The sequence below is a fragment of the Gobio gobio genome (assembly GCF_949357685.1).
Source record: "Gobio gobio genome assembly, chromosome: 18".
Classification (NCBI taxonomy): domain Eukaryota; kingdom Metazoa; phylum Chordata; class Actinopteri; order Cypriniformes; family Gobionidae; genus Gobio; species Gobio gobio.
In genome coordinates, this window is record NC_137111.1 from 6921199 (window position 1) to 6942724 (window position 21526).

Below are 21526 nucleotides of genomic sequence, written 5' to 3' on the forward strand. Positions count from 1 at the left end.
GACAGCGAGAGCAATAACTGCCCACTAATGATGCAGAGGCCACTGATATTCTTTATGATATTGCCAGTACAGTCGAAATGTATGGATTAACCATCAATATTGACAAAACTAATGTAGCAAATTAGCTCCAAGGGGGAAAATGTATAATTATTCATAACTTATTATGATTATTCATTAAGATTAATTATGAATATTTGAATCAGTTAATGAGATACATTTTTCATGGCCACAGAAAAAAGTATTCTTCCTTTTACAGCATTTACAGCACTTATAGTTTGTAACAAAATCGATCATTTAAGTGACAATTTATTTGCAGGCAGAGAGTCCGAACCAAATCACGAACACAACTGAACTAAACAGAAACACATACTCCCAAAACAAAAACATACATGGGTAATATGTAAAGTTAAAGTGGTCGAAGAACTGGGTCAGAACAGAGGGATGAAGCTATGAAAACACCTGGGAGAACCATCAGTTATGACTTTAAGATCCTTTGTTTGAACAAAGGGGTTCACAGCTTTGACTAACTAAACAGTGATTTAGTATATTGTACGTTACTTGCATTTGCCTGAGGGTTGAAGAACGTTCAACGTACAGTCACAGGAGAAAGTCTTGATAGTTCAGTCTGATGGTGTTGAAGTTGCAATCGATTTCTTCTGCGTCGACTGATGATGAACTTGCAGGGTTATTTCGACTCTGTCATGGAAATAACACATGGTTTGAGGTGTTGGGCTATGGTCAGATCGGGTTTCTGGTCACACACACGCACATGGCTTGATGTGTGTGTAGGCCAGCCAGCCTGGCTTGCTTTGCCAGCTGAGAGACAGCCAAGGTGACGCGTCGGTCGTCGGTCCAGAGAGAGAAGAGGGAGCCGGCTCTGTGCAGGGGCCTTTTAACCTCTCCTTTGAGTGGTCAGTGAGCCAATCATACTTAGGCTTTCGGAGGGAAAGTTTTACAATCCTTTGTCTCAAGCAGATCGTTTATATATGTGACTGGATTGGTTGCTGATGAAGGAACTATTAAAGATTCTTGTAATACTATTATGTTGCACATGTATCGAGATATCATTTACACAATCATTCAGATCTTTAAATTACAACTTCGTAGACACCAAACAAGGTATAGGTGAGGTTACATTAACTAGTAGTTTGTTCATAACATATGTATAAAACAAAATACCATACAAGCTACACTTTTACAAGACAGTTATAATCATACACACAATGGCCCTCATTTATCAAAAGTGCCTACACCAAATTTCCAGCGTACACCTGGCGTACACCCAAAACCACAGTGACTTTGAGATTTATCAATATGGACGTTGGCGTACGGCACGCTCAAATCCTATGCCAGCTCAGGAGGTGGTGTACGCACGTTTTGTGTTAGTGCGAAAATGCGCAGAAAAACAATTCCTAACACCACAAAATGCACTGACAAAGATATGACCCACTGTAAAAAAACAACAACAACAACAACAACTAAAGCCCTGTTCGCACGGGATAAGTACGCTATTATCTGGGGACCTCGTGTGATTTAGAAATTACTCCCCCACATCTGAATTTTGCGTGGCGCATTCGCATGGGATAAGCTGTGATTTTACTCGAATTTACTGACTTATCTCCCGGATATCATTTAAAGACTTGAACATTTTTTTTCGTTATAGATATAGCTGTATGAAATTATAAACAGTCGTATCGATAACATTTTGATTGTTTTATAGTAATACAAATAATTTTGTTCAGTTAGAGAACAGACGCAATTAAAAACGTAACTGAGCAATATAATAACAATATACGACGGAAGATTCAGTTTCAAAGCTAAATATAAAAGTGCCCATTTAAGCGAGTTGTCATTGTACTGTTCTGTTTTTGTGTTTTTCATTAAGAATAATATTAAACACACCATTCAAGCAATTTACTCCCAAATTGGTGCTCATTCTAAAGTGAAAGTATAATCCGCGCGGCCGCACGGGACTTCATAACGGTGCGCATTATATGCAGCCTAGCGCCATTCTTCGTGAAAGATAAAGATAGAAATGCGCACAGGACACAAAAACCTTGCAAAAAGGATATACGATCCGCCTAATCCTGGCCAAATCACAGAGATGCCGATTCGCACGGGACTAATGTTATCACAGGACCTCGGTGTTTGCCGAAATATGGTAGGTCATTTGCAGGGGAATTTTTACTTTACATATTGCAGACATGGCCGATTCACACGGGATTAAGATCACAGACATTCTCTGCAATTATTACAAATCACCAGAGGTCCCCAGTTAATACTAATCCCGTGTGAATAGGGATATAGTAATTATAAACTTCAGTGTTTATTTTTGTGCAACATGGACTTCAATGTTTAATTTGTGTGACTTTACCAAAGCATTTGATTTGTAGGCATATGTATCCCTCCAGTTGCGAGCCTGTGCGCTTTGGTTAGGGCCGGCAGCTGCGCACGGACTGGGACTGAAAATAATTCAGACTGACAAAATAATAAAAATGACATTCTTCTTCTTTTAAATAATAATAAAATAAATAATAATAATAACGACATTCTTCTTCTAAATAACAATAAGCGTCATTAATAATACAAATCATAATAATAATAAGAAGAATCTTACAAATTGTCATGCAATTATTAATGTGAATGAATGGTACTCCACATCACATAATCATCACTATTGTACACCCCAATACATGTGACGTGATACGAAATTAAATGCTAATTATTTCAAAATACATGCTGTAAAATAATGAATTGTGATAGGTAATTTCTCATCCAAACAACTATTTAAACTGGATTTCCACCGTACTCCTTTTTGTGGGCGCCTTTAATCCCACTCTTTAAACTCCCAAATAAAACAATTTTGTTTTTTTTCCACTTCCCTGGTGATGGTCTCGAACTCCACGTCAGAGAAGTTTCGCTTCTTTGCCGTCTTCTGTGTGTCCATGACGTAAAATGAGGGCGTGGGGGAGGCAGAGACTTGAATATATAGGGGCGTGTTATTCTAATGACGATCGTTTTTAGCCGCGGCATTATCAAGGGCAGGTATTGCGTACGCCTGGATTTCAGAGGTGCGCACAGCTTCATAAATCAGGCGGTGAGAGGAGTGTAAGAATAATCTTACGCCAACATATACGCCCGTTTCTACGCAAGATTGATAAATGAGGGCCAATGTCCTGGGGTGCATGTTAATTTATAGAACAGTTTTCTGTAAATGAACGCAGGAAAGTCTGTTTAAGGGCTATGGGTCTCCCTTTTCACACTTTTCTTGCTCTTTTGGGAGAAGGTCAGTTACTAAGCATAAAGCATTTAAAGCATATTTGTTAAATGTAACAAGTAATTATGTGTCTGATTTGTCTCAGTCATTAAACTAAAGTCATGACAATGGATGGTTCACTAGTTGCTGTCTACCTTAATGGCATCCAAATCTAACAAGTTAGTGAATTCAAGGACATTGGCTCACTGGTGCAGGAAAAGACAATGGCATCAACGGCAGAAGTCTACAGTATGGAGGAAGCATAATGTGGTCTGTGTGGGTCCTAACGCCCCAGTATAGTGATGGGGACACTATACTGTAACAAGCACCGTCCTTCGGATGAGACGTTAAACCGAGGTCCTGACTCTCTGTGGTCATTAAAAATCCCAGGATGTCCTTCGATAAAGAGTAGGGGTGTAACCCCGGCATCCTGGCCAAAAAAATGTGCCCATTGGCCCCTGTCCATCATGGCCTCCTAATCATCCCCATATATATATACGATTGGTATCATCCCTCAGTCTCCTCTCCACCAATCAGCTGGTGTGTGGTGGGCGTACTGGCGCAATATGGCTGCCGTCGCATCATCCAGGTGGTGCTGCACATTAGTGGTGGTTGAGGAGATTCCCCCCTTCTATGTAAAAGCGCTTTGAGTGAGTGCCTAGATCGAGGCTGACCTTAAAAACAAACGATTTAGCCTTCCTGATGCCAAATGTAAAGCCCTGAACTGCCAGAAAACCATTGCACCTACAACAGTGTGTTGTCTCCGGGATAAATCCTGTGCAAGCGTTGCTAAAGGCTGAAGAGAGAAGAGAGACTGTCCACTAATTCACCATGTTGCAGGAACTCAACTTCTGTTCTCAAAGTATTCTAAATGAAAAAAACAGGCATACATTTTATGTTTGAATAAGGCATTTAAATTGAACTAATCAGTTGTAACAGTGTGGTTCAAACAAATGAAGGAGAATATACAATGCCAAGAATTTTAATAATAAGACAAAATACTCAGCAGATCATACAAGTATGCAGAAGAACAGAAAACCACATGTTCTGTCAACAAGAACCGAAAAGAGATTGAACTAAACAGGGAATATATACACAGGACTAAATTAGTAAGTTAACAATGGGCAGGTGGACACAAATAGTTACTATGGTAACAGATAGGCACACACTAGGAAACTAGGTCAACTAAGGAAGACAGGAAATGAACATAGCACAAAACTAAGCCAAAACAGAACATAACCGTAACAATAGTCTCCCCCTCCCAGAAGGCGCATCCTTGCGGCGTAACTGAATGTCCAACTGTGGAAGGAGGGAGAGGCTTTGGAGGGTGACAAGGGTTTGGAAAATGGTAACACACAGGAGGAAAAACCGGGGAGGAGAAGAAGGTGGGAGGAGCCAGGATGGAGTCAGACATCCAAACACCCGCAGTGGAGCGAGGATAGTTGGTGACCCAGGTATAGCCGAGGAGCCATAGAGCCCAGGGGAGGAGGAGGAGCCGCAGAAATGAGCGTCCGAGGTGGAGGTGTAGTGCCAGAGGACTGAAGGGGAGCCAGACTGACTGAGGACCAAGGCGATGCCAGAGGGAAGGTGGAGCCAGACTGACCGAGGATCAAGGCAGAGCCAGAGGGAAGGCGGAGCCTGAGTCTGTGGTGCAGGCACAGCAATAACTAACCAAGGCAGGGCTGGAGGGACAAGGGAGCCTGGTTGAGCCATAAGTCCCAGGTGGAGCCGAGGGAGGGAGGAACCAAGGAGGTGCTGACTGGTCGATGGGCAGAGGTGGAGTGACAGGCTCTACGGCTGGGGTGGAGCAAGGGGAAACCTTAGCCAAGGCAGAGCTGGAGAGCGGAAGACCCGAGGCAGATCCAAGCAGCAGAGTGGAGTCAGGGCAGAGGCAGGGCCAAAAGACGCGGAGGCTGGGTGGGACCAGCAGAGGAGGCAGGACTTAGGAATAGGAGGAAACCAGGGAGTCTATTATATCAGTGTTTCCCAAGCACGATCCTGGAGGCACACCAACACTGCAGATTTTGCATGTCTCCTTAATCAAATACACCTGATTCAAATGATCATCTTATTATCAGAGACTCCAAGACCTGAAATGGGCGTGTCAAATAAAGGAGACATGCAAAATGTGCAGTGTTGGTGTGCCTCCAGGATCGAGGTTGGGAAACAATGTATTATATTACTTGAGTTTGTATTGTATATACAAATTTACCTCAGGGTTGAAGGCATGAGTAGGGCCCAACTCCACGCAGACGGCCTTTGGTGCCGGCTCTTGCACTTGGTCAGACATTGCGACTGGCTTCAGCTCTAGCTACGAGGTGACCACCAAGCCTACTTGGTGGGATTTGGATCTGGTCTTGTGGTGGACCCTGGCTCGATGTCTGTGGTGGGAGTGGTAAAGTGCTGGATGGGCTCAGTGACTGGAGTGATGAGGAGTGGTGATTGAGATAGGAGGATTTCCGGGATCGGGGCCTGGGATGATGACACATGGCAACAGTAGGACAGTGTGAACTGGGAGGGATGAATGACACTGTCCAACTGTAAAGGTTGAGCCACTTGGCCACAGCACTTAGTCGACGTACTGCGCCAAGGTGCAAAATGTTTCTCCCCTGGGCATCAGACGGATAGATGGTTATCCTATTCTTGTGATAATGGAGACCTTAAGGTACTTTAGCTATGGAACTCTTAAAGTTATATCCAGTCAAAATACATACAGTAAGTGTCTTCGATTTATTACAACCCAAATCTAATTGTGTGAGGTTATTCTTTTTAAGACAGTTCTCACAGATAGGTTTGCTTTTGCTTCTACTTCATCTTTTTCTTATATGATTTGTTTATTGCCTTTAAGATGTAATGATTATTATGTAGTTATTGCTCTTCAAAGTAACAATACTCTCAGTGGTTTTCAATGTGCATTTTGATTTCTTAACATTCATAAGAACTGATAATAAAATATGGTAATAAAACTTAGAGATAAAGAACACTGATAGAAAAAAGAGACCCCTCCCCCTCCATGCCCCATCTCCAACTCACATCATCATGCCTGCATCACGAGCAAAGGAATTTATTAGTTGCCCAAGGCTACAAAGTAAATAATTGTTCATTCTTACAATTTTGATTGCAATACATCACATGTGGCAGGATGGTTGCATTTCCTATTAGATGGGAAATTAGTGTACGTTACACCATTAGAGTGGAGGATTGTTGCACCATTAGGTGCTCTAATGAGGTCAATAGCTTGAACAGAAAATCATGTCTTTACTGTGTACTTATGTCATAGTAGTACTATTCTATAGGCCTTCTAGAACCCTGATCATATCGTATTTGTATGCACAGGAGAAGTTCTCACAAAAACTGTCTGCCTAATTGACAACACTTGTGTCAGTCTCGCCAGGCTCCTCTGTCTCACACATCCAGCATTCCCTCTCACCCGAATACTGATCACCTGCACCTTTCCCTCCCTCATCAGCACACTAATCAGGACCTGTATTACAGTTTTTTAAAATTGCTAAGACACTAAAAGTGGTACTTGAGGCCCACTCAATGCAACCATTCACTCATTTATCTAATCTTTAGACCAAGTCTGCAAAACTACAAGCACATTACGTGCTTTAAACTCAAAACTTTTTGCAAAACTCAGTTCTCTACATTAGGCACATCACTCAAAACTAACATCTCTTTTGTTTCTTTTGGGAAACACTTAATGCCACACTCATTTACTAATGACCTATACCCAATGATCATGTGTGAAAACACGTATACATAAATTGATCACTTAGAACTCAAAATCAGTGCTTTGAGAAAGAAAGAAAGAAAATATATTTTTTAAAGAGCACCTATTGTGACATTTAAAATGTTCCAAATATTGTTTTAGAAGTCCCCAACAACAGTTTTTCATGCATGCAATGACAAAAAAGACTTTAGTTTTCTTATAATATGCATTTATTTTTACCTGTTTTGACAGCGATTCTCAAATGATTCCTTTAGTGATTCACTTTTCAAAACCCCGCCTTTACGTGATGCTAATCTGCGGTGATTGGTCCGATGACCCAGTCAGTTGTGATTGGTATAGTCTGTGCAGCAGATATTTTCGGAAACGGAACGCCCATCAAAGTCTTATAGTGACAGTAATTTGTTAATATGTGTCAGGAATTATGAATATGAAAACCGCGTCGGTACCGTTTGATTGTAATATGAGCCTCATCTGATCTCATTCGTAAAAAAACTCCTCTATTCTCCTCACGAAGACTCGCGACAAATCAACATCCCTCAGGGCTTTTAGTTCAAAAGTGTGCAGATGAGGAGACATATTGATAGATTCTCATATGTCTGTGATCAATTTCTAAACAGAGGAGTATTTTTTATTCAATACTTCCTCACCTAATCATGAGCGATTGAGTCTCTTATGTGTTGTTTTCAATTCATACTGGCAGCCGGAGGGCGCTCTGTGCACATGTAGTCCATATATGGTACAGACAGACAAAGAAGATACCATGTGCCATAATAGAAGTCCATAATAAAAGCTTCCTGAGATCGCGAAACATGCAAATAGAGACATTTGAAGACTAATAAACACACAATCGCGACGATGTACGGTTTGTCTTCAAGCCACTTAGTCTTCAAATGCTCATCCTTGGGCAGATGAAAAAAGTTTGCTTTTGAGTCGCACTTCAGAACACAGCGTCTCGTCGCCATGATGTTTTCTAGTTTTCACTGGCGTCTTGGAGCGCAATAAGTGGGCGTATCGTATTCAAATAACTTGACAAGTTGACGTCATCTAGTCAGAGAAAAAGCTTCGGTCTTCTAACGATTCTTAAAAATTACTCAGAGTCGACTCTTACTTTTGAAAGAAAATAACTATATATATGGTGCACTGTCATATTTCAAACTTTGCAGGATGTTTTTGTTCACTTAGATCTATGTTACACACTACATGAAAGGTACATTTCAAAATTCCATGATAGGTGCTCTTTAACAAATTCTGCTATAAAAGAGCTCTAACTTGCCAATATTGTCATTATTAGGCTCAAGTCAGTGCAGCGTTGATTCCGTTCAGTTCAATAACTGTGTAAAATTCATCATTTGTGCATACATACTGTATATATAGTGTATTTGTGTATATGTAAGTGCTATGAAAAACTACAAGCAAAGGACACAAGATTGTAGTGTTTTACATTTTTCACATCTGTGTGTATGTGTATGTGTATGTGTATGTGTATGTGTATGTGTATTGGTGTGTATGTGGTTAATCATTTTGTTTGTGTACTGTATATCTATGTATACGAAAACTAAATATTTAGGTATAAAATTTGATGTCGACATTATATATTTACATTTACATTTATGCATTTGGCAGACGCTTTTATCCAAAGCGACTTACAGTGCCCTTATTACAGGGACAATCCCCCTGGAGCAACATGGAGTAAAGTGCCTTGCTCAAGGACACACTGGTGGTCACAGCTGGGATCGAACCAGCAACCGTCTGTGTGTCAGTTCTATGGTTTAACCCACTGGACCACCATCTCACATATATAGGCACCCAGATGTGATTTTTTGCCTTTGTGTAGTTTCAGTTGTTCCTTTGTTTGTTTGTTTTTGATAAATATATTTGAGTACAAAATTAAATTGTTTTAGGCAGATTTTGCATTAAAATTTGTGTGTATGCACACTTGGTGAATGAGACACATTGTTTTTGTAGAGTCAGAGTGATGCTTTTTTTTGCATAATGATGATTTGATTTAGCATTGACATTTTCATTGAGAGTTTTACACTTTGAGTAATTGAAGACTGGTAATGCAACCAAGACATGATGCAAATGAGAAGCAATGCACCAACGGGGGCTAAGCAGGAACACCTAGTACCCAACAAACAGTATAGTGATTTGGCTACCTCCATCAACGTAATCGCTGTCAGTGAAAATGTGAACCCCTGGTTAGGCAAACTAACAAGTGTGTCCTACAATTGTTACATGCAGAGGGTGCAGAATTCAATATGCAAATTTCGGATTAGCGGCTTGGATGCATAATTATTTGGTTTCACACCTTTATCGGTTTATGCTTATTAATGCAATAGTGCTTGAGTCCAAATCTCCATTCAAGCTCATTTATAATAAGTAGTAGCTGTAGTATCTCATTAAAATACATTGTTAATGTAACACAGAGTTTATGCAAGAGCAAGAAATCTTGATTTTTTTATGTTACCTTAAGTTGCCAGGGAAACAGGTTTGCAGAGAGCAGGAAAGTAGTACGAGTGCCAGCAAATCCCATTTGTACTAATGTTCTTCCATGGAATTCAGGGAAATCCAAGCTCTGTACTGTGCATTTAGAAAGATCAGAATATCGATTTATTTATGTCCCACTACAACATGATGATAATCTGTTTTCACTCATAAAATAAATGAGACCATTGCATTATTGACAGCAAAGAGTTACAAAATAAATATGCTATAGCTCCGATAATTTGGTTTGGAAAGAATTGAGGAGGCATATTTGATTTCATACTGAGATCTCTGACATCTGATTTCAGAGCTTGGTATTTTGCAGATCTGAGCACACTTTAAGACATTGTTTATCTTATTTGAAACTTTAGAGCAGACATATGTAAGATTATTGAGGTATTTTCTATTAGGATTATACTGTATTTGCTATCTATTTAATATCACTGCTGTCTAGGAGACACAGTTTAGATATTAAAAAGTTAACTCTTGTCATTTTCTTCTGTGTATGGTTTCTTACAGAACTTTGCATTTACTTTTACCCTGTATTTTATTTCTCTCACCTTAGTTGCTTTCTCTGGACTGGGCTTTACCTCATTTTACTTGGCGGGCAAGCTGCAGTGCTTTACAGATGCTGGACGCGGGCGCAGCTGGCGTCTCTGTGCCATGGTCCTGCCCCTTTACAGCGCCATGATGATCGCCCTGTCCCGCACCTGCGATTACAAACATCACTGGCAAGGTCAGAGGTTTGCAGCAATGTCCTACAAAAGCACACAACTGCTTAGCCAGAACATGCGTGTGATCGTCTGAAAGTCAGATACACTACATAAATGGTTTGTTTAGCAGCACAGTGACTTGCACCATTAATTTAAACACATTCATTATATCACATAGAATGCTGAAATATGTCACTACAGAAATGTACTTTTGAAACATTGTTTCTCAAGTGGAATAGCATACAGTATATACAGTGCATCCGGAAAGTATTCACAGTGCTTCACTTTTTCCACATTTTGTTATGTCACAGCCTTATTCCAAAATGAATTAAATTCATAATTTTTTTTCCTCAATTCTACAAACGATACCCCCATATTGACAACGTGAAAGAAGTTTGTTTGAAATCTTTGCAAAGGTATTGAAAAAAAAAAAAAAAAAAACATGAACATAAGTATTCATAGACTTTCCTCGATACTTTGTTGAAGCAGCTTTGGCACCAATTACAGCCTCAAGTCTTTTTGAGTATGATGTTACAAGCTTGGGCAGTTTCTCCCATTCTCCTTTGCAGGACCTCTCAAGCTCCTTCAGTTTGGATGGGGAGCGTCGGTGCACAGCTATTCAGAGATGTTCAATCGGGTTCAAGTCTGGGCTCTGGCTGGGCCATTCAAGAACATTTAAAGAGTTGTCCCGTAGCCACTCTTTTGTTATCTTGGCTGTGTGCTTAGGGTTGTTGTCCTGTTGGAAGAGGAACCTTCGCCCCAGTCTGAGGTCCAGAGCGCTCTGGAGCAGGTTTTCATCAAACTGTATTCATCTTTCCCTCGATCCTGACTAGTCTCCCAGTTCCTGCCACTGAAAAATATCCCCACAGCATGATGCTGCCACCACCACACTTCACTGGATGGTATTGTTTTGGATGGTATTTCAATCTTTGTTTCCTCAGACCAGAGAATTTTGTTTCTCGTGGTCTGAGAGTCCTTCAGGTGCCTTTTGGCAAACTCCAGGCGGCCTGTCATTTACCTTTTACTGAGGAGTGGCTTCCCTCTGGCCACTCTTCCATACAGGCCTGATTGGTGGAGAGCTGCAGAGATGGTTGTTCTTCTGGAAGGTTCTCCTCTCTCCACAGAGAAACGCTGGAGCTCTGTCAGAGAGACCATCAGGTTCTTGGTCACCTCCCTGACTAAGGCCCTTCTCCCCCGATCGCTCAGTTTGGCCGGGCGGCCAGCTCTAGGAAGAGTCCTGATGGTCCAAACTTCTTCCATTTATGGATGATGGAGGCCACTGTGCTCATTGGGACCTTCAATGCTGCAGAAATGTTTCTGTACCCTTCCCCAGATCTGTGCCTCAATAAAATCCTGTCTCAGAGGTCTACAAACAATTCCTTGGACTTCATGGCTTGGTTTGTGCTCTGACAGGCACTGTTAACTGTGGGACCTTATATAGACAGGTGTGTGCCTTTCCAAATCATGTCCAATCAACTGAATTTACCACAGGTGGACTCCAATCTGGACTTTGGACTCCAAAGTTTTAGAAACATCTCAAGGATGATCAGTGGAAACAGGAGCACATTAGCTCAATTTTGAGTGTCATGGCAAAGGCTGTGAATACTGATGTAAATTTTTTTGTTTTTTATTTTTAATACATTTGCAAATATTTCAAACAAACTTCTTTCACATTGTAGAAAGATTATTATTTCACAAAATAGAGAATTTAATCAAATTTTTCAATAAGGCTGTAACATAACAAAATTTGGTAAAAGGGAAGTGCTGTGAATTCTTTCCGGATGCACTGTATTACCTTGGTAACATTTTGTTTAGGTGGTTGACTTTAGACATTCTACTGACTATAAGCTAACTTTGCAACCACATGTCAGCATATACTACAAACCCTAAACCCTAACACCTAAAAACAACCTAACAGTCTACTACGTAGGGCTGTACGATTAATCAAAAAATAACCAAAACCGACATTCAGAACCTCTAACCGACGTATTTTTCCCATGTTGGTTATTTCGGTTTTCACGTGACTCCGCCCCGTCAGTCACATCAAGTGCAGTTTGAAGGCACACAGAGAGATGCAGGAGCAGTTATCTGTGTTTATAGATGCCCAGAATCACTATAGTAACTGCATGTTTTACACAGTTTATACTGGTCAGTTAATTGCTGTTCTTATAGCCTACGCGCTGACACACACACACAGACGGCGCGCACAAGCCCCGAAGCCGCTTTCACTTTCGTGCTCATAAAGTTTGTCAAGTATGCGTTTAAAGGCTTGCCAGTTTCAACATTTAAAGCGATTGTGCACTATTCAAAAACAACAATACGGAAAACTTTTCCGTTCAGTGCTCAGCTTCTTTCTGTGACACAGAGCCGAGCCGTGTCGCGTCTCTGATAACGCGCGTGCGCGCGCCCTGAAGGCAGATCTTTCACCTGCGTCCTCACAAAAGCTTGTCATTTGTATGTGGTTTAAGCCCTGCCAGTTTGAACATTAAAGCGAGTTTCGACCATGAGATGTGTGTTATGTTGAACTAATGCCTGATATATTGTGACAAACGAACACTCAGACAGAAACGCGCACATCACGTGAAGATCGCGCGCAGAGGAGCACAGAAACGCCGTCCTGTGACTAAAGTAAAGTCACTAAAGTAGCTCAGAAACTCAACCGTTATAGGCATACATTTTAATACTTTTGCAGTAAGTACAAACCACAGCTTAATAATGAATAGAGACGGTATGAGTAATTCACACACAATCACTCTCTCATTAATGCATTCAGATAAATGTAATGTAGGCCTACTGTGCTAATGTATCTGTATCTGATGTACAACAAACAGAAATCTGCCCCATGAAAGTGAACCGTTTCCTTCAAGTATTTTAAAATCACAAAGAAATGCACTTTTTCATTAGAAAAAAAATTCCACCTCTAATAGTAGAAAATATTTACAGTACAAACCTTATCAGTTAACTTACTCAAAACCTTATGAGGGCAAAAAAAAAAAAAAGCAAAATAATCGTTCATTAATCGTTATCGAGGTCAAATGTTCAATTAATCGAGGTTTTTATTTTTGGTCAAATCGTTACAGCCCTACTACTACGGTATACTAGTACTGTAATGAGAGTTAGTTGACATGTAATTGACAATTTACTCATAGTTAGTACAATGTATAAAGTGGACCATAGAAATAAAGAGTAATTATAGTCTCCATTAGATGAGACACATTAGCTCTGTTCCCAAACCTACCTAGACAGCCGTTTTAGGCATCATAGACATGCTATCCGGTTGTTAAGTCTGACGTCACGCAGCAGCGCTTCCGGGTCCAAACGCTCTTTCTCATACCACAAGAAAAACAACAAACGGTGTTAATATACACACAAAATGTGGTGTAATACAACAAAAACATATATAATCATAAGCTTTCTCTCTATACCAAAATTACAGATGGCCAGACAGTGATTCATCTTTTATAAATTGTTCAAATATTAATGTCTGCGACGCTGTGAGCACAGAGCCTGTTGTGTAGACTGTAAGTATTTAAAATGTTTAACTTTTTTAAATGTTTGATGTTTAATATGAATAAAATAGCGCTCATAAACGGCCGGTGATGGCATTCTTAAGTGAAACGAGTTGAGGCTTGGGCCCAGAAACAGCGTTCCTTATGTCACGACTTAACAAGCGGATACTTTCAGCTGTTTCAAAAGCTAGAAACCGTTTTTGGCAAACTCTAAGCCAGAATTGCATGTATCATTTGCAATCCCTTTGCATTTGGGGGCAATGGGGCAGGGTCAATACATTAAACAGAAGAGCACATGGTACATATAAACAAACATGATAATACAAGAGCATGTGGTAAACAAACACATTCATAAGCCATGTGCTCACATCAAAAGACATGGAGAAAATGGAGAAACCTAGACACTGAAACCTGGATCCGGACACTGATACTGTTCTGCACACTCACACAAAGACAGGACAATACAACACGTCAGGATCTTGTCACCAAACTGAGAACAAGACCAACCAAAGTGACAGAATCCTAAAATGACACCTCTATAATTGTGAATAGATAATTATGAATTTCTTATCATGAAAACAGTCTGTTGTAATTATTGATGCTTATATGTGGATCCATACACTATTTTTCCTGAAGTCTTTTCTTGACAGGTGACTGCGCAAATGAATTGACCAATGAAATTGATCACAAAAATACAGAACTTATACATTAAAAATATTCTAAATAGTCTAAAAGGTGTCAGTATATTTCACTTAAATGTAGGCCTAAAATCTATTAGTACATAAAGTTAAGAAAGTGTTACAACATTACAACACTTTGATTACAGAGCCACTTGTCTTCAACCATTAATTGTGGGAAAACGGGAATTATACATGTAGATTTTTAAAATGTATGCTGTTAGTAGACAGATAAAAACCTCTCATTGGGAAAAAATGTGGTAATGTTGATGATCCACTTCAAATAAGTATCTTTGCAACTACATGTCAACTAACTCTCATGAGAGTATTAGTAGACTGTCTGCTTAATATCTGATAACTCTTTATTTTCATGCTCCCCAACAGACCTTCTACTGACTATAAGTAACTTTGCAACATGTCAACTTATCCTAAAAACCTGAATCCTAACACGCATGGTTTGTTGGAGTTACTTCTTCTTTGAGACAGAGATAGATAAAGCATCAGCAATTGTTTGTAAGCAACATCATCTTTACAGCTCACTTGCCTGCTTCTAGATTTTTTACCCATATAGTTATCAATCACATCTGTGTATCATTCAGAATCACTCTGGCGCACAGCTATACTGTCATGATTAATAACAGCCAGTATGATGTGCCTAATGAAAAGTCTGAATCACCAAAGAAAGCATGACATGATTTGATGGAAAGGGATGTATAACCGATGCAGAGGAAAAGATCACAACATGGCCCATTGGTTTGCAGAATTCAGTGACATTTTTGTAATTGAAATATTCGTTTTATGCTATATCCTGGTCCATAAAAATCATTGAGGGGTATGTATTGTATGTATATAGTCATGTTTATCGAAATAAAACTGATAAAAAACAACGAGCCCACTTCATACACAAACACAGTGCGAGTGTCACTACGGATAGCAGAAAGGGTCAAACTCCATGTCTCCGTTTTCAGCTTCTCCGCGAATCGAACACACCTATTATCATGTTTCTTGTTATGTCATGTGATTCCCTTGCCACTCATGTGCTCTACATTTTTGCTCTATGTGTCTTTCTCCCATTGGTTAATTGCTTACATCTTGTTAGTCATTAGTCTTTGTGTGTATATATAGCCCTCATGTTCCTTATGTTGTTTTGTGTTACCGCTGTTGGTGAGTTTGTTTCGTTCATGCGTTTCAAGTCAAGTCTTAGCTGATTTATTTTGTATTTATTCACGTTTTTTTTTTTTTTTTATAAACTGCTCATGGGTTTGGACTACTGTCCTCCAGTGGACTTTTGTGACAGATATCAAATGAGGGGAGACACTGTTCCTCACACAAAGCCATTGTATGACAAAAAATACATGCACATATTACATGGAGTAATTTTACGATACTTTTCTGGGGGGGGGGGGGGGGGCATCTTTCCACAGCATCTGCACCCATTCACTTTTATTCTGGACAAGAACAGCGTGAACAATTTCTCTCTTTGTGTTCCACAGAAGAATGGAAGTACATTTTCATTTCTGTCTGAACTATTCCTATGTGCCGTTCTAGCATTTTCAGAGAGAGCTCTGTGAACATGGCATTTTGAAAAGTTAATCATAACTATTTATATTATTATTCAATTACTTATGTCCTTGCTATTCTCTGGGTTTAAACTACAGAGAGAATAAAAAAGTTAAATCCTTGAAATGAATGACAGCAGAAAGCCTGCATATAAGCAGCTAGCCCTGTTAATTACCTACATTCCTCAACAGTCTTTTCAGCATTTGGTCCCATCCTATTGCAATTATGTCCGAGATCAAACTCTTCCTATCCGATGATGAGTTTTGTTTTTCCCTGGATCCTCAACCACAATCTGCTGTCCCGAGGATGAGAAAAAGGCAAGGGCGACTGGCCCTGCACTGCTAGTGGAGGCATCCTCACGCTATCCTTGCAGTCGGGCCTGTATTTATCATCTTTACTGACTTTGCTTCCCCTTTCTGAGTACAGTCGCCAAGTTGATTGCAGCGAGTTTTCAGTCCCCCTTAAAAAACACAGCTAATAAACCATCAACGTCCTTTCCCTTGCCGAATTCTCTATGACTTTCGGTCAGTACAGCAAAGTGATATGCTCAGCGTTCCCCCCATAGGCGGCGAGAACTGAATGAGCATTGTCGTTTTTATACACATATTTAATTACAATGAGCGCTGACCAGGATCAACTAAACGCTGGATTTTCAAAAGTATGTGGAAATTGCGGCTCCATTGTTGCAGTAAACTTGCACAACATTCTTGAATGAATAATTAATCGATCTGTAATCGCAGGGACATTGACTTTACACGTTTTTTCATGCCCCAAAACATGACGTGGAACAAAACGAACTCTGATTGGTTGAGTTACATGTCAGTCAGACAGCCTCTGGCCGGTCCAATGAAAGCTGCGATAGAATCCAGAATTTCTGCCGTCAGTCTGAAGGTCTGGCTATGCGAGACTAGCCCTGCGCAATTCCCCGTTCTCAAGCATAAACCACTTTATTCCTCTCAAAGAATTTTCTCTTCGCTTCCACGACATTGATCAGGCAATTTCAGACGGCCTATCTTTTTTCTTCAGAGATTGATCAAGATCATCTTCCACGGTGCATGGCTTGATAAAGTCGACATCACTTCTGCATTTAAAGTGATTCCTTCCTACCCCGATTCATTGCATTTATTTGAGGTATTCTGGCGTGGAAAAAACTATTTTGTCATCTGTCTAACTCTCGGCTGAAAAATCAGCCCCAACATTTTTGACACTCGATCAGAAGCCGTATGCTGGATTTCTTCCAATGACTACGCAATTCCTTACCTCATTCATCAACTGTGTGATTTTCTTTTTTAATCTCCCCAACGCAATCCCAGCTGCCCATCTCCTCACAGTGCAAAACATTTTCACAGAGCTTGGGATTCCCATCACCCACAATAAAACATTGGGACCAGCCACATCCATCGAATTTCTGGGCTTTAACTTAGATTCAATCAATTTCTAGGCTTCATTGCCCAAGGAAAAAATCAATAGAATAATTCTAGTCTTGTCTTCCCTTTTAGGCCTATCTCTGCTCGGCCACTTTAATTTCTGATGCACATAAGTCCACTACTTTATATCACACCTTCTCTGGCTCGCATCCTCTGCCCATACTTTAGAAGAACAAATCTCCTTAACCCAGCTTATGGAAAACCTTCCTAAAACAATGGAATGGACTATCTTTTTTCTTCAATAACCTAATTTATTTACCTATTGACATCCATCTATTCACAGACGCCGCCCCCTCCATCAGCTTTGGCCGATTTTTATCAAGGGCGCCGGTTAGCGTCTCCTTGCCGTTCTTACTCCCCTGCTATGATACCACTTCTAAGACGCCTCATTTGGATTTTAGCTTGCAATCAATTTGTTATAACAGCTAAACACATCCTGGGGTCCAAAAACCAAATTGCAGACTCCCTTTGTCACTTTTCTTTTGAGAAATTCAGGCTGTTAGCTCCAGAGGCGGACCCAACCCAAACCCCAGTACTATTCAGAGCTGATCTTCCCATAAATCACCCACTAAATCCTCTTCTCGACTAATCACTTGCCTCCATCCTCCAAACCTCCTTTCACAGGAGTATAAATATAAGGAAACACAAAGGCCAAATTCCCTTAATCATTCATCACAATGAGTAAAACTAAAGAATATAGTTCTGATGTGCAGCAAAAGATCGTTAAGCTTCATACAATTGAACGTGGCTGTAAGAAAATAGCTAAAGCATTGAAAATCCCCATTTCCACCATCAATAATTAAAATAATTAAATAACAATAATTAAAAAATTCCAATCAACTAAAGATATTACGAATCTGCCTGGAAGAGGACGTGTGTCTATATTGTCTTAATGCATGGCGAGGAGGAGAGTTTAAGTGGCCAAAGATTCTCCAAGGATCACAGATTGAGAAATGCAGAGATTAGTTGAGGTTGGGGTCAGAAAGCCTAAAAATAAAAAAAATAATAAAATAAAACAACCCCTACATCACTGTGCGTGTTGTGGCTTCACAAATGCTTTGCTGCATACTTCGGTTGTAACGAGTGGTTATTTCAGTCAAAGTTGCTCTTCTATCAGCTTGAATCAGTCGGCCCATTCTCCTCTGACCTCTAGCATCAACAAGGCATTTTCGCCCACAGGACTGCCGCATACTGGATGTCTTTCCCTTTTCACACTATTCTTTGTAAACCCTAGAAATGGTTGTGCGTGAAAATCCCAGTAACTGAGAAGATTGTGAAATACTCAGACCCGTCTGGCACCAACAACCATGCCACGCTCAAAATTGCTTAAATCCCCTTTCTTTCCCATTCTGACATTCAGTTTGGAGTTCAGGAGCTTGTCTTGATCAGGACCACACCCCTAAATGCATTGAAGCAACTGCCATGTGATTGGTTGATTAGATAATTGCATTAATGAGAAATTGAACAGGTGTTCCTAATAATCCTTTAGGTGAGTGTATATACAGTATATGCTGATGCAAGCAAGCTTCGCAAAAGGACGCCTCATATCAGTCAAACAACTGCAAGCAGATCCTTATTAGTGTGACTTTATATGGACCTATCCCCTAGGGCCTGCTGGGTAGTAGAACAGAACTAATCTGTACAATAGTGGCACGGACCATTAAACTTGATGGGTCCAATCTGGTCCAAGTAAATACAAGCTGTGGACTCATAGAAGCTCGCCCTGTAGCATAGTGATCTAATGAGTAAGGGTTTGTTCCAGGAACAAATTTTCAGTCCATCCTCAAAATTACGTTTCAGTCATTTGATTTTATTTTAGACTGAACTTTTTGGGGAATTAAATAGCTTTGTGTTGTTGATATATGCAGGTTACACAGCTGTGTGTCAATGCGCACTGCAGCTCTTTTTAATAGTGATACTTAACTGCTTCCTTTCAGGCTGCTATTAAATGGCAGAAACCGTTTATTGAATTGTGTTTTCTGTTTTCTTAGGTCGGGAGCAAAACGTTCTTTTAAAATGTTGTAAAATCTTATAAAATACAATCAATCATCTTTGTGTTTTTGTTTTAATTATTTGTGGGAATGAGAACAATCAAAAAAGGAAAAACATATTTTGTTAAAAATAGGCAGACATATGGTAGCTATATGTGGCCCGGGACCACAAAACCAGTCTTAAGTCTTACGGGTATATTCGTGGCAATAGCCAACAATACATTGTATGGGTCCAAATTATTGATTTTTCTTTTATGCCAAAAATCATTAGGATATTAAGTAAAGATCATGTTCCATGAAGATATTTTGTAAATTTCCTCCCGTAAATATATAAAAAATGTATTATTAGTAGTAATATGCATTGCTAAGGACTCCATTTGGACAATATTTAGATTTTTTGTACCTTCAGATTCCAGATTTTCAAATAATAATAATAATAATAATAATCTTTATTTTATATAGCGCCTTTAAAAAGAGAATCTCAAAGCGCTTTACAAGCATAGACAGATTAAAAGCACAAGATACATATAACAAAAACAAAAACAAAAACTAAAAAATCATATAAAAGCCATTCTGAAAAAATGTGTCTTAAGAGCAGATTTAAAAACAGTAAGAGAATCCGTCTGATCATCATTGGAAGAGAATTCCAGAGTTTAGGTGCACAAGTGGAGAAGGCCCGGTCACCCATAGAGCGTAGACGGGTAGAAGGAACAACTAAAAGGCCCGCATCAGAGGAGCGGAGATTACGTCTAGGCGTGTAAACAGTTAAAAGTTCGGATAAGTATTGAGGCGCCAAGCCAGCCATGAAGGGCCTTGTAAGTCAGCATAAGAATTTTAAAATCAATCCGAAACCTGACAGGAAGCCAGTGCAGTGACTCTAAAACTGGAGTGATGTGTTCGCTAGTCCTGGTGCGTGTGAGAATTCTAGCGGCCGAATTTTGCACTGACTGTAATTTATTTAAGGTAGTTTTAGAGACCCCATTCAGAAGCGCATTGCAATAATCAATGCGAGAAAATACGAAAGTATTAATCAATTTTTCCGCAACAGGAACAGATAGCATGGGGCGTAGTTTTGCAATGTTTCTGAGGTGAAAAAATGAATTTTTGACTGTATTTTGGACATGAGGGTCAAATGATAAATTTGAAATAGTTGTATCTCGGTCAACCATACATCAATGGAAAGCTTATTTATTCAGCTTCCATATGATTGTCAAAATTCTCAATACTCAATTTCAAAAATTGACCCCCATGACTGGTTTTGTAGTCCAGGGTCATATATGGATGGATGGGATTTATTGTGACTGTGTCTTACTTTGTGAACCTTCAATTGTTCCTCACAGATGCATTTGTTGGAGGAGTGATCGGCCTCTTCTTTGCCTACGTCTGTTATCGGCAGCACTACCCACCCTTCCTCCACATAGACTGCCACCTGTCATACGCTAGTCTGGCTGTAGCAACCACCCACAACATGCCAACATCCCAGGATCAACCTCTGCCCACTGATAATGCCACCAGCCTGCCTCTGGAGGGCATGACCGAGGGACCAGTATGACTAATAGAGACCCCCCGAGGCTCACAATCCTCTGACCCCCAACTACACCAACGTGGTATGAACCACACTTGACTGACACTTGCACATTCCAATGAATTGGACCATCCCATTTCATTTAGTTTCTTCTTTTTCTTCCTCCAATCATTAAGCAGAGTTACAGCTGCTGCTCTCATGTCTGTTACGCATAATTTAATTACTGAATATCATTAATGGCAAGTTGGAACCTGGTGCAAGAATCTCTCTCTAACAAAAAAGTACCATGGCAAGTAATAAAGAGTACCATGATACACCGAAGTGGGAATCATTCAGTGCCATTATATATACCGAGAACCATCTGAAACTTTTTTGTAAGGGCTGCCTATGATCCAAATAGCAAATTGGTGCTCCGAGAGATGAAATTCTTATTCTAAAAGGTTTCATTCACAAATCTCTAATCTTGGATTGGAATCCCAACTCATCAATTCATTATTTGCACTGGTTTTCTTCCTATTGTTTTGTGTTTATCCAGTAGCAGGTGTGCATGCATGTTAACAGCTAGTGTGAAACTGTGCCATGTTCCGTAGCTTTGCCACGTATCGTCATGTATCGTGTACCACACACAGAGGAATTAGATAGGCGAACAGA

General features: G+C 40.0%; 1 protein-coding gene across 1 annotated transcript in view; it reads left to right on the plus strand.

Annotated features, from left to right (window-relative positions):
- Positions 1-20902, plus strand: part of plpp4 (phospholipid phosphatase 4) — a gene marked incomplete at both ends in the record, with an annotated part of 215343 nt that extends 194441 nt beyond the window's left edge. The window contains 2 exons of the mRNA XM_079842887.1: positions 10039-10209; positions 20691-20902. Of these exons, the coding sequence (XP_079699013.1) occupies positions 10039-10209; positions 20691-20902 (383 nt within the window). The remainder of the gene's footprint in view (positions 1-10038; positions 10210-20690) is intronic.
- Positions 20903-21526: the final 624 nt, after the last annotated feature.